The 18,471-nt window shown below is 39.8% G+C and overlaps 1 protein-coding gene across 2 annotated transcripts in view; it reads left to right on the top strand.

The window, feature by feature from the left end:
• Window positions 1-16,924: 16,924 nt before the first annotated feature.
• The window catches only part of IQSEC3 (IQ motif and Sec7 domain 3), a 97,922-nt gene continuing 96,375 nt past the window's right edge, over window positions 16,925-18,471 (top strand). For both annotated transcript variants that reach the window (XM_011367842.1, XM_011367841.1), the window contains exon 1: window positions 16,925-17,478. In XM_011367842.1, the coding sequence (XP_011366144.1) occupies window positions 16,925-17,478 (554 nt within the window). The remainder of the gene's footprint in view (window positions 17,479-18,471) is intronic.

The raw sequence follows: 18,471 nt of genomic DNA, 5'->3' as shown, positions 1-18,471 counted from the left end.
GTGTGCGAACTCAAAAGAGTAATATCCACCTCACAGGGGTGGTTTGAGGATTCGGTTTGATTAAACAAGCATTTCTCTAGTGATTGCAATGTGCTAGGCACTGTGTTAGTTGCAGAAGAAAACAAAGATGGATTAAATATGTACTCAAAACTCAAGGCAACTGGGAGAAACTGATATTCGAATGACATTTATTCAAGCATAATGAAAAATTCTAAAGAGAGGTACATGAAAATGCACTATAGGAACAAAGAGAAATATGTGATGAGCTCTGATTGGGAAGAAGGTTGAGATTTCTCAGAAGTGTGTTGTCAAGTAGAATTGCAACAGGCAAAGGAGAATGGAAAGACAAAAATTGAGGCAGTGACATGAACAGAGTTTTGTAAGCATGAGAGGGGATGGTGTTTGGAGGGATGTTTTGATAGGCTGGAATGTAGCATATTGGTGCATATATAGTGAGAGGCAAGAAAGGTACTTGATGTTCCATCATTGCAAGATTATTTATGCTTTCAAACCTTTTTTTACTGTGATCCACACAAGAAATATGTTATATCTGTAGTCAGTACATAAACACATATACGTATAAATAGGTAGATCTAACTGAATCAAAGTTTCAAAAGATAATATTTAACCTTATCACATGTGATGCACTCTATTTTCTGTTCTATTTTATTTCATATTTTTAAATGGTCCATTAATTGATGTTATGATCCACTACAGTCTGCATTTTGCAAAGCATTGAAGATTTTTTTGATGAAGGTAGTGACACAAGATTAGAAGTGGGGTGGGATGGGAGGCAGAGCAAGCTATCATGAGGCTGTAGTAACAGTCCCAGGGAGAGATCAGACCATGAGGTCTGGGACTGATCAAATGAGCCCAGAGCCAGGAGAGGGCTTTGAATGTAGTTGTCCTCAGTAAATACTTTTGGAGTTGGAAAGTTTAAAGTGCTGTGGTAATGTTGAGATTCCTGGCAGAGCAGGGCAGGGTATAATTTTCCTTTGGAGCACATCTTACTCTGGCTCTCTGGGTGTCTGGCAGAGCCAGGCAGATCCCCAACCCTGGCCTGTCATCTTGCTAGGGCTCCCTTTGGGTACAGTGAGGACTGGTGCAGGCAATATGGATGGCTCAGGTTAAAGCCATCATTGTAGTGATCTCCATAGCCTCCATTCCAACCTGTGCAGTTGATGATGGGTGAGGAGCATCATCTTCATATATAAAGAACAGTGTATGGTTTTCTAGATCTAGGCCGAATCCTCAAGGCCACTGCCTCTCTTCCTCAAAGAGTAGGAGTTGGAGTCCTACTCCATGCTTGGCCATTATGCTCAGCCATGGGCCCAGGTCTGGTTGATAGGAGGCACTGAAAAGACCAGACACCTGAATACCAGATGGTTCTGGCCCCAGCTTTACTACTTCATAGCTGTGTGATCTTAGGGAAGTCACTTCACTTCAATGAGTCTTGTTTTTCTCATGTGTAAGATGGGGATAAAAACACCTTCTGCCTGATGGTAAGATTAGCAGTCCTTGGTTCTCTTTTCACTCTATCTTCTTCACTTAGTGAATCTTATTTACACTCATGGTTTCAATTTAAAAATATTTTATATTAAAATATAATTTATGTGCAGTAAAATTTACACATTTTAGCATACAGTTCTATGAGTTTTGACACATGCGTGTAGTCATATAACCACTACAATCAAGATATAGAACAGTTCCAACACCCCCTAAATCCGTGCCCTCTCTACCCCCTTGCAGTCAACCCACCCCAACAACCACTGATATGATTTCTATCACTAAAGGTAAGTTTTGCCTGCTCTAGAATGTCATATAAATTGAATTATCCACAAGAACTCTTTTTTTTATCTGACTTCTTTCACTCAGCATAACATTTTTGAGATTCATCCATGTTCTTACATGTACCTATAGTTTGTTTCTTTTTGTGAACAAGCAGTATTCCATTGTATGGATACCCCACAATTTATTCATCCATTCAAAAGTGATGCACATTTGGGTTGTTTCCATTTTGGGGTTGTTATGCATAAGCTGCAACAAACTTTATTTTGCAAGTCTTTGTGTGGACAAACATTTCTTTATTTCTTTTGGGTAAATATCAAGGAGTGCAGTTGCTGGGTTGTATGGTAAGTATATGTCTAACTTTTGAAGAAACTGGCTAACCATTTTCCAAAGTATTTGTACAATCTTACATGTCCACCATTAATGTATCAGAGTTCTGGTTGTTTTACACGCTGGTTTTGTCAGTCTTTTAAAATTTTAGCCATTTTAGTAAAATACTATCTCACTGTGGCTTTAATTTTGCATTTCTTTAATGACTAATGATGTTGAGTACTTTTTATGTACTTACTGGTGATTTGGATAATCTGTTTTGTAACATGCCCATTTAAGCCTTTCCCATGATGGCAATTTTTATTAGTCAGTTTACTTCTTCTGTCCAAACCTCACTCACATCTGGACTCTGGATGAATATGCCAACGGCATTCTTGAGACCTCTGCTTGGATATCTCAAAAGGACCTCAACTGAACATAAAGATAAACTCATAACCTTCTTCCTCACTCTTCCTCCTCTCTTGGACCATGGCCTCCATCATGGATACCTGTTTCAGTAGATGACCTCATTATCCACACAGTGGCACAGACCATAAACTCAGAAGTCATTCCTGATACCTCTTTTTCTCTAGTCTCCTCATGCCCACCACTACATCACTTTTCTTCCTATTTATCTCTTGAGCCCATTCAGTTCTCTCTGTCCCCATCATAACCTAAGCCACTATCATCTCTCTCCTGGATTAGCCTCCTTTCTAACTAGTCTTATTCCCCTCAGGCTGTTCTAACATGTAACAGTCAGATCTTTTTAAAACACAGATTTGATCACATTACTCTCCTATGTAAATTCTCAATGGCTTCCCATAACTTTTCAGCTAAAGTTCAATTCCTTAATGTGATTTACAAGACTGGGCCATGCCTCCCTCAGCCCGCTAGTTTTCTTTTAGCTGTAATGCCAGCCTTTCTCCTGTCTTGGGCTCTTTGCATGTGCTGTCCTCTCTGTCTGGAACACTCATTCTCTTTTCTTTGTCTCACTAACACCTGCTTATTCTTCATAACTCATTTCAAACATCAGTTCTTCAGAGAAGTCTCCCCTGACCCAAAGGCTAGAGTAGGTCCTGCTACACTATGTCATAAGACAACCCCATAATTTTCTTACTTGGTACTTATCAATTTATAATTATATATTTCTAGGGTTGTTCAATTAACATGTTTCTCTCACTAGACTAGTAGGCTCCATGAGGACAAGGGACTGTATTTCATTCATCACATGTCCTGGTACTTCACCCCAGGGCCAGCTACATAATGTGTGGGGCCCAGCACAAAATGAAAATGCAGTACCCTTGTTCAAAAGACAGAAAAAAGTACTGTTAAAGGTATTAAAATATACAGCTGTTTCCTTTATTCCATGTTCTTTCTCATTCTCGACTTGTGGTATTTTTACTTGCTATTTAATATCATTCTAAGTTAAAAAATAAATTTAAATTATTATCATGAATTCTATCATTATATTGTATGCTGCAAATTTTAAATGGATATGTGAGCATTTAACTTATGCATGGAATCACCAAATGACACAATTCACATTTCATAGTTTGTCTATGTATACGTTTTTTTTTCTTACCAGAACAGTGGAAATGCTGCACAAAACAAACTTAGATGTTTCTATTTCACTTCTTGACACATGCACATTCTACCCTAATACCTTGGATTACTGATGAGTGAGAAAAGACTGAAGGGAAAGGAGCTATAGGTTATTATAGGTTACTCTAGCTCTCCTTTCCCTTCTGTGTCATCATTTCAGCATAGGTGCTGGTTAATACAGAGATTGACAACAGTAGGAAAGGATATGATAGAGTTCCTTGGTCATTTGTGTTTCTTCAAATGTCTTTGTCTCCTTTCTGTGTGCAGAGTAGGTTCTGCTTTGAATGGAAAACACAGCTTCTTAGGCCTCTGAGCGTCCCATTTACTCAGTTGTAGACCCAACATCCTTCCCTTGTACTCAATTTGAGTGTCCCTGCACTCCCCCTGGGGTGTAGGGTGGGTTCATCAGAATTCTGTGCTCACGGGGCTTTGAGAAGGCTATATGTGGATGGTGTGGCAAGGAATGGTGGACACTCACATGACATGAATTTCTTCTATATGCATGCTCCACCGTCCCACTGGACTTCACTTACAAAACACAAATGTAAAGATAAAATTATTCATAATCTTAAGATAGTGACAATAAAGCATTTAAACCAAGCGGAGGGCCCTTTTAAGCATAGGACCCTGTGTGACTGTACATGTCACACACTCATGAAGGTGGCCCTTCCTAACATATACAGTAGATACTCAATAAATGTGTTAAATAAATGAACAAAGGGTTGTCACTTGATAGAAGAGAAATAGTTCATTTGGTTTTGATAAAAACTAAAGACCTCCCTCTTCTGTCACCTTGGAGATTCAACATAAACTCGAGAGGGGCACCACTGCTTGGAATTGCCTGCCTTGGGGAAAAACACTTCCATCAATATCAGAGAGTGAGGGGGTAGAAGAAGTCTGATGAGTCTCATCTGTCAATTAATCACTGCACTTTGCATATATGGCATGTAACATCTTGTAGCCTCAGCTATTAAGACATGGCCTAAGTGTGAATTAAGCTTCACAGCTCACTGCCTTCATCCACTTTGCTCCCACGCCAACCCCTTTCAGCCTCCGCTCTTGCTCCAAGAGAGAGTTGAAGCTGCTAGTTCATTAGCAGAGGATCTCTGGGACCCATCCTGGAGGGGATGGTGAGCAGAGCAGCTCAGCCAAGGGTAGACCCACTGGCTGCTGAGAGATGCTCAAATTCTTTGTCTCTGGCCCTGACTTCTGGTCCAGAGTTTGACATGTGCGGAAGGATATCTGAGAATTGCAAAGGCTGAGTTAAGAGACCTCAGCTCAAGATCAGGCTTTACTAAACACACTCCATTGTGTGACCTTAGGCCTTAGGCCTCCCCCTCTGGGCCTCATTTCATCTTCTCTTAAATGAGAAAATGAACTGTATAAGTGGTTCATAAGGAGTGCTCTCAGAATTTCCAACGTCTCAGGAATAACACCAGTTGGAGGATGGGGGAGTCTCTCCAACTTCAGGCAGTGGTGGTAGTAGTAATAGTAGTAGTAGTAGTAGTAGTAGTAGTAGTAGTAGTAGTAGTAATAATAATAGACACAGAGCACTCGCTGATCCAGGTGTTACCACAAATGTTTTATATGTACCAACTCATTCAGTAGTCATAATAGGTTTTAATTATTATGTCCATCTTCAGATGAGGAAACTGAGAAGCTATATGGTTAAGTGACTCACTCAGGGTCACACAGCTAGTAAATAATGGAGCAAGAATTTGAAACCTGTAGTTTGGCTCTAGAGTACATTTATTTAACTATACTATTTCAATTTTATTTACCTATCCATCCATCTATCCATTTCTGTGTAAGAGCTTATTTAATAAAAGGATTCTTCTGAAAAAAATTATAAAAATAATGAAAAATTTGAAAACTATTGAATAATGCCATTCAAATTAAAGAAGCCCCAGGGGGTGGGATGCTATGCCTGCTTCCCATTTTCTGGGTCATTTCTTAGAGCAGTTTTCTGTGGGTAGGGGTCAGTTGGAAGCAATCAGAAAAAGAGAATATTTTAAAACAATTTGTCAAACGCGATACCCACAGCTTGTGTGCAGACAGATACTACATGGAAAGCTCAGGCAACTTGGCTCTGGCTTCCTCTGTCTTTCCACTTTCTTATCTCCCAATCTCTTCCTAGAAAGCAGAGCTGGAAGGGATTTAGGAATTGACTTATATAATGAGACTTCAAGGGGCTGACCTCAGACCAATGGGAAAAAGGTAAAGGAAGGCAGATTACAGCTCAATATGAGAAAAATCTTCCTAGCCATTTTGTCATCCTAAAATTAGATAACCATCTTGTGATGCAAAGACTTGTTTGTCGTGGAAAATTTTTGGCAGAATCTGGTAATCAGAAGTAATGTAGTAGCGATGCTTGTGTTTGGGTGGAAGGGTGTCCTAGGTGAGCTCCCAGGTCCTTTTTTCTCCTAGATGCCGTGATTCCACCCCAATCTCAAATCTACTGTGGGACTCTTGAGGTCCAGAGAAGGGCAGCTTGTCAGGGTTGAGAAGACAGATTGGAACCAGTAACCAGAGTTCTTAGACCTGTGACTCCAGTTTGAAACTTTCTTAGATATTCTCAATGAGATCCCAGGGTGCCTCCCCTCAAAAGAGGGGGAAAATTCTCTCCATGTTTTTCTCACTACAGGGCTTTCTGGATTGTCTCAATGTGCCTGTCATGGATGCCTATGACATTCTCCAAATTCTAGGCGGGCCATTGACTGTGGCTGGAGATGGGGGAACAATGAGGAATGTGTGTTCTGACCTTCACCTGGGCCCACAGCTTCTGTTTAGATCTGGGCTTCTGCCTCAAACACTTTCCTGTTCATGTAGAAAGAACAGAGTAAGTGACTCACCCAAGTACGATGACCAGAGGAATGAAATCAGTTTTCTGACTCCAGGGAAATCTCATTGCTCCTACTAAATGCTAAAAACTAAGTAGCATTTATCTATGCCAGATATTGTGCTACCATAGCAACCCCATGATACCTACTGAGGAGGTGAGGAAACTTAGTTTCAGACAAGTTAAATAACTTCCCCAAGGTCACATAAGTGAAGAGGGGCAGATGAGGGTTCAAACTCATCTGCCTTTTCCAGAACTCGTGTTCTTTTTTCCATGACTCCATTACATTCCAAAATCCAGAGAAACCGTAAGGAAATAGTATCTTGGGAGAAGAGGTGAGAAGGCTCTGTTCAAGCCAGAAAACTTTGGGTGCCTTCTGAATGTTTCAGAACCTGGCAGGATTGGATCCATCAGGTGGGCAATTAGGGGTGAATAAGTCTTTTCCGGCCCCAAATCCATTGTAAGACAGCCCCAGAGACTCCCTCTGAGGCCCATGCAATGAACTACATCCCCTAAACTGACCTTTCCCATGTGAGATGTGAAAAAGTTGCCTCTAGCGCTGCATTTAAAAGAAGCTCTGGCTGAGAAAACTTAGAACAGCCTTGTCCAAGTGGGATTTCTGCTCTGTTATTTACTAGCCTTGTGCAAGTCACTATTTTTTTTGTGACCCTGTTCCCTTTTCTATAAAATGGGGTTAATAAAAATACTCAGTAGGCTTTTGGCGAGGACTAAATGAGATCGTGTATCCGTGAAAGCACTTTATACATAACTCAATTTAATCACACACACAAGTATAAGGTCATTGCTGAGTCCCACGGTTGCCCCTAAAGTATTTTCTCCACTTGGATGTCCTAATATGTGGTGCAGATTAAAAATAGTAGAAGCTTAATAGGAGACTTGGGTTCCAGTCCTGGTTCTGCCTTTACAGGCTGTGTAACTTTAAGAAAGCTACCCACCCTCTCTGAGCCTCATTTGCCACATGTGAAAACATGTTTTGTTCACCGCTCACTGAGAACAAGTAAAATGAAAATGTGTGATCATACATTACATGCATTATTTATTTATTCTTATAATAACCTATGATGTGTATTCAGTTATTATTCTCATTTTACAGTTGAGGAAACCAAGGCCCAGAGATATTTAAAATGTAAAGTGATATACAAATGCTGGCTAGGATTATTATCACTATTGTTGTGTAACAATAAGGCAAATGTCTGTGAAAACGTATCCAAAAGATCACAAGGAGAGGCTGTATTTGCTTGACTTCCCCGTAGGCTGATAGCCCAATTTATTTCCAGTCCTGGCAACAGAATACATAAAAAGCATATATGAGTCAGGAGAAGTTCTGTCTATGTGTAGGGGCTTTGCTGCTGTTCTGCCCAGAGGCAGAGGGCTGGACAAAATAATCCTGAATGCCCTCTCTACTTGTCCAGGATCCACTAAATCTTCTGGGTAGGAGCAGAAGCAGCCACTGTTTCTTCCCCAGCCATATCTGCCCATCTGGAGAACTGTCCAACCAGAGCCAGGTGTGAAATTTGTGAGCCTCTGTGCTGAAGTGAGAGGATTTCCCCTCAGGGTGAGGCTGCTTGTGGGTAGAGGTGGAAGCACCTTCTGTTCTTGTCAGGTAGTTGGGGGAGAGAAGAGGCACTGAATTAATACCCTGAACCAGAAAAATCAAATGCCTTGGTGTTCCTGCAGGTGGCTGTTGGGCATCCAAGCCCTCATTAGTGTCCCTTCTGCTCCCATCAAATTACCCTGGAATTATGATTTTACAAATGTATATGTCATAGCTAAGAAGGAATCTAGAAATGACCTTGTTCTACAATCTTAATTTTGAAAACATTTTAGTGTTGACAATATACACACTTGTAGAAAAGTACACACACACACACACACACACACACACACACACACACAATTTAACCAAGTGTCCCATCATGTTATTTTATTTTATTTTCCTAATAGCTTATCTTAGTCTGGATTTTTCTGATTACATTTCCTAGGTGTTTTTTGATACATTTCTGTCTCTTCTAGAATTTCTGTAAATTAATAGTTGAATCTAGAAGCTTGACTTTTTTACTTATGTCATTTTAAACGAGAGACATCTGAGGCCCAGAGGGGTAAAATACCATTTTCTGTGGCTGAATTCTTCCTTATAACTAAGCATAATTGCTGTTTGTCCTCTGTCTTCCCACTTCCAACCACTACCTATTCCTTCATTGAACACATATTATTTGAACACCTATTGTGTCCAAGTCCCTGGGATTCGTGTAGTTTGGGGTGTGGGGTGGGTTTATAATTCTTACCCTCAAGAAGTTTGCAGTCCAGAGGAGAAGACAACTACACAGATAACTATACAACAGAGTGATGAACACCAGAGGGAAAGACACAGATAAGGTGCAATGAGAATCTAAAGAAAGAAGAGAAAATGGAAGATACTCATGGCATAAGTGGCACTTATACTGAGCCTTGATGGGACAGAATTTGGACATGCAAGGATTCAGGGTGAGGAAGAGCACTTAATAAAGTAGAAAATACTAGAAAGACAAAAGAATGTGGTTGGATCTGGGAGAGCAAATGGTCCAATTTGGTTGGAGCCTAATGTTCATTCAGAGAAGGTAAGGGCACAATGCTGGAGGAGAGGCTGGCATGCAGTGGCAGAGAAAAGAAGAAACAGCTTGAACACTGGGGAGCAAATACATGGCATGACTCAGGAAGGGGAATTCCAAGCTCTCTCTTAGGCCTATTTTTTCTAGGGCTCCTCCCTTTTTACATTGTATGGGAGGTGAGTCTGTGCATTAGAGTCTGAAGACTAGAGTTCCAGCTCCAACAAACCCATCAACAATTCTGCTTCAGGAAAATCATGACTTCCTTGGGCCTCAAAGTTTGTATCCTAAGAAGGGAGTAATAATCCCTTCCCTACTTTCCCCAGAGGGTGGGCGTGAGGATTAAACGATGATAAATATGAAGATGATTTGCAAACTGAAAAGTGCTACACAGATGTAAGGCCTTACTTTTATTACCCTCTATCTAGCCCAGGTGTTCATCACATTTAGGGTGTATCATAATCACCTGGGTTCCTGTTAAAAATGGAGCTGTTGGCTTGTGGCTATGAAAAATTCGCCAGAAACCAAAAACTAGGATTGCACTTGCCCTCCTACTATCAACAACTAGAAAATTGTTATATTTCAATATATTCACATATTTTAAAACCAATTTTCAGACATTTGGAAACTGGCATCACAAGACTATGATTCCTGAGTAAAGGAAAACTAGGAGAGCCCTACAATCACTTTGGGTCACTGCCCGAGGAACTTTCAAGATTGCAGTGCAGGGAGGGGAATCAAAACAAAGCATAATAGTCTCTCTGAGTGGAGGACACAGAAATTGGAGTTTGGGAAGGCTGAGGTACCTAGAATTTATAGGGCAGAGTACCAGAAAACAGATTTATAAAGAAAGAAGTCCAGGAATCTGCAGAGAGCCCTCTTTGAATCTACTGCTGAACACTAAGCTATACATGTATAGCATGAAACTCCACAATATTGAGCAAATAATGACTGAGGGATTTTAAGCTGACAAGTTCTCAGGGCTCACACAAGGCTGGAAGAGATTATTAGAGTTCTGACCAGCCAGACTGAAGTGAACTTGATGGCATTCAATCAGATGACAGAATAATCACACTATAGTAGTAGGGTAAATTAGTCTTCTAGTAGCAATTACTTTAGACTTGCCCTAAAACTCTTAAAAACAAGTCTTGAAAGAATCAAGCTGTACTACAATTAACTTAATTATCTATAAAAACAAAATCCAAGTCCAATGCACTTTACAAGAAAACAACAAATTCAGCACTCAACAAAGTCACATTCAAAATGTTAGCAGAGAATAAAAAAATTACTAGACATGTGCAAAAGCAGGAAGATGAGACCTCAAACTGAGATAAAACATAAACATAATGAGGTGAGAAATGAAAGATATAAAAAAAGAGCTAAATGGAAATCCTAGAGGTGAAACTATCCAAATTGAAGCAGAGAGAAAAAAGACAGAAAAAAAAAAAATGGAGACTCAGTGACCTGTAGAGCAATATTAATCAGTTTAGATAGTTTCTGTTGATATACCTTTAAGTTTACTAATTTTTAAAAATTCTGCAGTATATATCTGCTATTAATCTCATGCAGTAAAACCTTCATTTCAGAGATGATATTTTCACCTCTAGAAATTCCCTTTAGTTCTTTTTTTATATCTACCATTTCTCTCATCATTATGTTCATGTATTTGTTTAAATCCTTAAACATATCTGCAATAGCTATTTTTAAAATCTTTGTCTGCTAATTCCACTTCTCTGTCATTCCACATTTTGTTTCTATTAATTATTTTTCTCTTTATTTTGGATCACCACAATGATAAAAACGATCATAGACTTCTTGACAGAAAATGCAAGCCAGAAGACATTGGAACAATATCTTTAAGTGATGAAAAAAATAAAAATCAATCTAGAATTCTATACCTAGAAAAAAGAAATTTCAAAAATTAATAAGAAATAAATACTTTTTTTCAGTATAGAAAAAGAGAGAATTTGTCCCCAACAGACCTGACTAAAAGAAATGCTAATGGAAGTTCTTCATGTGGAAGGGTACTTATGCTAACTGGAAACTTAGAGCTACAAAGAAATGAAAGTGGCAGAAATGGTATATACATGGGTAAATATAAAAGATGTTTTTTCAATTACTTAAAAAGATAATTGATTCTTTAAGGTAAAAATTATAACAATGCATTGTGGGGCTCATAATATACATAGATGTACAATAACAGTACTAACTGCATTAAAACAGCACAGAGGATGGAGGATGGAAATAAACTGTTGTAAGGTTTTTACATTATATGAGAAATAGTATTATATTTGAAAGCAGACAATGAAAACTTAACAACAAATATTGTAAACCCTAGAGCAACCACTAAATAAATTAATAAATGAACAGGTAATGTCAATAAGCCAATAGTGAAGATGAAATGGAGTAATAAAACTTATTCAGTTTAAAAGAAAGCAGGAAAATGTGAAAAAGAACAAAGATCAAATGAGACAAGTAATGACATAGCAAATGGTAGATTTAAATCTAATGATATTGATGCATTAAATTAAATGTAAATGATCTAAGCATTCCCATTAAGAGATAGATTCAGGATTTTTAAAAAGCCAGATCCCACAAAATGTTATCTATAAAAAAAACACTTTCAATTTAAAGACAAAGGTTAAAAGTAGAAGGATGGGAGAAAATGTAAGATGTTGTATTAGCTTTCTGTAGCTGCATACAAATGATCACAAATGTAGTGGCTTAAGCCATTCAAATTAATTGTCTTACATTTCTGTAAGTTAGAACTCCAACATGTGTTTGACTAAGCTAAAATCAAGGCATTGGCGTTGCTGCATCCCTTTGTGAAACTCTAAGGGAGAATCCGTTACCTTGCCTTTTCCATCTTCTAGAGGCCACCCACAGCCCTTTCTTCCATCTTCAAAGCAAACATCACACTAACCTGACCATTCTTTTGTCGTCACATCTCACTGTAACCACAACCAGGAAAAATTCCTCATCTTTAAGGAATCATGCAGTTAGGTTGGGCACACCTGGATAATTCAGGACAATTAAAGACCCCATATCAAGGTCTTTAATTTTAATGGCATCTGCAAAGTCCCTGTTGCCATGTAAGGTAACATATCCATAGGTTCACAAGATAGGATATGGGCATTTCAGAGAGCCATTATTCTGTTTACCACACATGCATACATTACTAAGGAGCAAGCTGGAGTGGCTATTAGACAATTGCATATGGAGCATTCATCAAAATAGACCACGAATTGTACCATATGAAAGTTTCAATAAATTTAAAAAGATTGAACTCATATGTTCTCTGACCACAAAGGAATTAAATTAGAAATCAGTGATAGAAAGACTTGAAAGTAACATGGAAATTATAAAATATTTTGCACTGAATGAAAATGAAAATGAAATTTATGGAAGGCATTAAAATAGTGCTAAATGGAAACTTTAGAGCTTTAAATGTTTATATTAAAGGAGAAGAAAGGTCTAAAGTCAATAATGTAAACTTCCATCTTAACAAGCTAGTAAAAGAAGAGTAAATGAAAACAAAAGTAGGTAAAAAAAAGAAAAAAATAAAGGTAAGAGAGGAAATTGATGAAATAGAAAATAAACAAACAATGGAGAAAAATCAATGACACCAAAAACGTTGTTTGAAAATATCAAAAAGATAGAAAAATCTCTAGCCAGCCTGATTTTAAAAAATATACACATTACCAAAATCAGAAATGAAAGAGGAGACATTAATACACAGCCTACAGACATTAAAAGGCTAATAGAAAAATATTATGAACAACTTCATGCCAACAAGACTGACAACTCGGATGAAGTGGATACATTTATGAAAGAGTTGTATTCTTCCCTATTGCTGCTGTTAAATTACTGCAAACATAACTTAAAACAAATGTATTATCTTACCGTTCTGAAGTCAGAAGTCCAAAATGGGTTCCACCTGGCAAAAATCAAGGTATACTCCTTCTGGAGACTTTGGAGGAGGGTCTGTTTCCCTCCGTTTTCCAGTTTCTGTAGGCTACATGCATTCCCTGGCTTCTGTTTCCCAGATGGCAATTGCTTCACTCTGACCTCTGTTCCTGTTGTCACATCTTTCTGACACTCTTGCATCACTTTTATAAAGACTCTTGTGATTCATTAGGCCCATACAGATAATTCAGGATAATCTTCCCATTTAAGATCTTTAACTTAAGCACATATTTAAAGTAGCTTTTGCCATGTAAGGTAATACATTCACAGGTTTGGAGATTAAGATTTCTTTGGGTGGTCATTCTGCCTACCAGAGACACAAATTACCAAAATGGATACACAAAGAAATTGAATAGCCCCAAATCTTGTAAAAAAACAACAACAAACAAACCAAAAAACCAACCAACCAACCAAACAAACCTTGAATTTGTAGTTAAATCTTCCCACGAAGAAACCTTCAGGCTGATGTGGCTTCAATGGTAGATTCTGTCAAACATTTAGGGAAGAAAAGAGCTTTGACTCTATACTAAACACAAAAATTAACCCCAAGTGGATCATAAACCTAAACATAAAAGCAAAAACTATAAACTTTCTAGAATGAAACAAGAAAATATGTTTTCGGCTTTGGGATAGACAAAGAATTTTTAGATAGGGCACAAAAGCATGAAATATAAAAAAAAAATTGGTTAAGTTTTTCTTCATCAAAATAAAAACCTTTGCTCTTCAAAGGACATTGTTAAGAAAATGAAAAGGCAAGCCACTGACTGGAGAAAATATTTGCAATATATACATCTGACCAGGAGTGCTCTCCAGAATATATAAAGAACTCTTACAATTCAATAAGAAGACAAGCAATTCAATAGAAACAGTGGGCAAAGAAGATATACAAGTGGCCAATAAGCACACGAGAAGATGCTCAATAGCATTACTCAGCAGAGGAACACTTATTTAAGCCATATTACTACTACTACTACTTATTCATTCGAGTTGAGAAAATTAAAAAGGGTTAAAAATACCCGGTGTTAGCCAAAATATGAAACACTTGAATCTCTCTTACATTGCTGGTGAGAATAAAAAATAGTACAACCACTTTAAAAAATAATTTGGCAATTTCTTATTAAGTTAAATATATACTTCACATATGACACAGCAATTCCAATTCCAGATTTTTCATCCAGATAAAACATATGAAACATGAAAACATATGTTCACATAAAACATGTGAAATGAAACATGTTAGTGCATATATGTCCACACAAAATCTTTTCCATTAATGATCGTAGTAGCTTTATTCAAAATAACCAAAGCCTGGAAACAATAGAAATGTCCATCAACAGGTAAATAGATAAATTATGGGATATTCATACCATAGAATACTACTCAGAAATAAAAAGGAACAAGCTATTGATACCTATAACAATAGACGAACCTCAAAAGCATAATGCTGAGCAAAAGAGAAAGACACAAAAGAATATATACTTTATGATTGTCATTTATATAAAATACTAGAAAAGGCAAAACTAATTTATCTCAACAGAAAGCAGATCAGCAGTTGACTGGGGCTGAGGGTGAGAGTAATGGGCTGCAAAAAGGCAAAAGGTTATTTTTTGAAGTGATGGAAATTTTGACTACATGGGTGTGTATATTTGTCAAAATTCACTGAACTGTTCACTCAGAGTGGGTGCATATTATTGCATGTAAATTGTAATTCAATAAGTTGATCTTTTAAATAAAAGAAAAAAGTTAAAAAATGAAAATATTTGGGCCCCATTCCTAGTGATTCCATCAGAGCAGGGCTTATATGGGGCCACAAAAATCTGCATTTTAAACAAGCCCCATGGATAATTACGTTGCAGGTTGTTTCACTTACAGAAATAGTATTGGTTTCTATGAGTGTCCAACTCTTGGACAACAAATCAGCCAGACAAGCAAAGAGAATTCAGAAGAAAAGTGTTTAAATTTTTGTGTGCTCTGATTTTATCCCCCAACCTCCACTGTTTAGCTAGAACACTGATTGCTACAAAAGTGTCCTCCTGGGTGCTCTGTTCTCCCAACTGTTGGCTCAGCTGTGGATAAGATTTCTTCACTCATTCTTTACAAAAGGAAATTTGCTAGGAAAATAAATGGAAGAAAAGCAAAATAAAAATATATAACGAGTGCAGAGAAATCAATATATTTGCAGAGCACAGATCCCTTTCCATAAGGTCATTCAAGTCTGGCACCAGATGGGCTTGGCTGGCCCAACTCACTGAACACATGGTATTCATAGATATGCTTACCCCGGGGGAACAGCAGGTTGCCAGAGAGCCTGAGGGACCACCTGTGTGGAGAATGGAACAGTACAACAATAGATATACGAAGAGCACTTATAGCCCAGAGGACAGGGTCATTTCTCTCCTAAATTAGATTAAACAAAACCACTCTAACAAAACCTTTCCCTCTGTGAAACTCCTATGGCACTTGCTTTGAAGAGGTCTTACAGAAATTTTGATTTGTATTTTAGTTTATTCATGTACACACCATATCTAGTAACTTGTAATCTTGTTGATTATAGAAACTATAACTTATTATCTATGCTAGGTAGCCTGCATACTCCCTAGTACATAGTACTTGGTGGGTGTTTTACATAGATTTATTGTAGAAATTAATGAATGACTTAGTCCATGCTGATTCATATCTCTGAGCTTTTGCTTATGCTGTTCTCCCTTTCCAGAAAATCCTTCCCGCTTCAAGTGTTATTTTCTCCAATAAGCCTCCTCAGATGCCCAAGCTGTTGGGCTCTTATAGCACACTGAGCATATCCCTATCTCATCACTTACAACCATCACTATAGATTGAAATTAAATATTTATTACCTATTTCACCTACTTAATCATAAGCTTCAGGAAGCCAAAGATTCCATCTTAGTCATCCTTACCACCATCTAGCTTGGAGTGTGTCAGTAGTATGTATTTTATAAATGCTTTTCAAATAGAATGATCCCTTCAGAAGCTTCTAGAAGGCCTGGTTTATTTATTCTGGGTTCCTGTGGCCCAAACTGTCCTGAGCTCTAATTCCCAGAGAAAACCCAGCATAAACAACCTTCCTATTCAAAGTTTCCCGTTGGCTGAACGAAGGAGTAGGACTAGGTATTCTATAATATCTCTTATAGTGTTCCAGGAAATTCCCCAGAAGAATAGATTGTTGAGTACAAAAGAAGTAATTGTGGTCTCTCCTCAGGGGGTCTTTAAGATGGATCCCTAGCCTCTGAGATAGCTGGACATAGGGAAAAGAACTCGTGTCCCTTTCGGAGTCCCATAACTTCCTCTTTTTAAATACATCTTTCTCTCCTTTTGCCACTGTCAGTTTTTCTGAACGTCCTCGTGCTCTCAGTCTCTCCTTTTTTTCCTTTTTCCTTATCGGCTTCTCTTCTCCTACCTGTCCCACCGCACTTTCCTAGTACCTCTACTTCCGCCTCTTCCGCTTTCCTTTTCTCTCCAGATTTATGTCATCAATCTCAGCTCTCCTTCGTTTATCCTGCTCACCTACCCACTCTCTCCTCTCTTGTCAGCCCTGCAGGAAGACGAGACTCGTCGGGAAGCCTGGAGGTGGGAGGACGAAGCCTGGAGGTGGGAGGGTGGGCCTGGCGCCGCGGCCCCGCCCCTCGGTGCGTGTGTGAATGTGTGGCGGTGACGCGGCGCCGGCGGCGGTGAGGGAAGCTGGGCCCGCTGAAGAGGGAAGCGAGCGGATCGCTGGGGCTGCTTCGCTCCCGCGCGCCCGCGCGCTCCCTGTCGCCCGCCGAAGCACAGGCAGGGCGCAGGCGGCGGCGAGCGGCATGGAGAGCCTGCTGGAGAATCCGGTGCGTGCCGTGCTCTACCTCAAGGAGCTCACGGCCATCGTGCAGAACCAGCAGAGCCTTATCCACACACAGCGCCAGCGCATCGACGAGTTGGAGCGGCGGCTAGACGAGCTAAGCGCCGAGAACCGCAGCCTGTGGGAGCATCAGCAGCTTCTGCAAGCCCAGCCTCCGCCGGGGCTCATCCCCCCGTCGCCAGCCCCGCTGCCGGCTACCCCAGCCACTGCTGCCACCTCCGCCTCCGGGGCCCACGAACAGCTCCAGAACCACGGACAGCTCCTGTCCGCCTCGCCACAGCCCGCGTCGGAGCAACCACCGCTTCAGCACCAGGGACAGCTCCTGGTGCAGCCCCAGCCGGGCCCCAGTACCAGGGCTCACGCACCCCAGTCGCCCCACCAGCACCCGGTGGCTCCTGGAGCCGTCGCCGACAAGGAGAAGGAGCGTCCTCCGAGTTGTTGCGCTGCCGCTGGAACCCTCCTTCAGCACAAATCCCCCGCTGCCCTCAGCAAGGGCGTCCTGAGCAGGAGACCTGAGTGAGTGGAGAAGAGGGGATGGGGACTGCTGCGGTGGGAGAAAGGAAAGCAAATGAGTATGAGGACACGAGGGGAAAATCGGGTGCACCTAAGAGTCTGAAGGACTAGGATAATGTGGAGTGGAGGGATGAGAAGATTCTTGGGGTTATAAGTGTGTCAAGGAGATCTGGAAGAAAGGAGGAAATCATATCAGTGTTTGAGAGGTTTTGGGGGGTGTTGGAGCAAAAGGGAGTATCGAGACCATCATTAGGGGTAAAGGAGGAAAGAAGTGAGATTTAAGTGATTGAGGATATTAGAAACTGGCATTTTTTAAAGGAGATAAGATTTGGAGGAAGTTGGGGTGAATATTAAACTGAAGAAAAGAGAACTGTTGAAAAAATGTTTTTAAGTTAGGGAAAATTTGAACAGGAGTTTGGGTAGTAAAATTATTTGAATAGAGAGCGAGACATGAAAAAGACAGAGGCAAAGAGACATGTAAAGAGCTTTAAAAGGGCTAGGGTCCAGGAAGAGTAGAATTGGGATCTCAAGGAATTCAAGAGGCAGAGGATAAGGCTGAAAAAGAAGAAAGATGTAAGAAGTTGGGGGGGGCAGTGAATGCAGAGGAAGATGAAGGGTGGGAGAAAGCACTTTCCAGAGAACAAGCTGGCTCTTTAACTGATGCAGTGGGAGTCAAAGCCAAGAGTGGCTCATTTAGGGAAGCTTACTCTGCTCTGACCTGAGTAGGCACCTTTCTTATGAATCTGCACAGAACCGAAGGGATGCAAGGTAACAACCTACCAAGCCAGTGGAGGACTCGGTGATAGTGTGAGCACTCAGTCTGGTTATAGCTTTTTCTTCTGACTCAAGGAGGATTTCTGTGCAGGGTGGTTGGCAGTCATGGAAAGGGAACAATGATGAGAGAGACAGTTGGCAAACAGAGTTGGTATTTGAATGTAATTCCTGTTTAAATCTCTCCATTATGGCTGGTAACTGCAAACATTGTTTCCCTTTCAT

Source organism: Pteropus vampyrus, unplaced genomic scaffold (assembly GCF_000151845.1).
Source record: "Pteropus vampyrus isolate Shadow unplaced genomic scaffold, Pvam_2.0 Scaffold137, whole genome shotgun sequence".
NCBI lineage: Eukaryota > Metazoa > Chordata > Mammalia > Chiroptera > Pteropodidae > Pteropus > Pteropus vampyrus.
The sequence above is the reverse complement of the archived record's forward strand: the minus strand, read 5'-3'. Positions and strand labels throughout refer to the sequence as shown.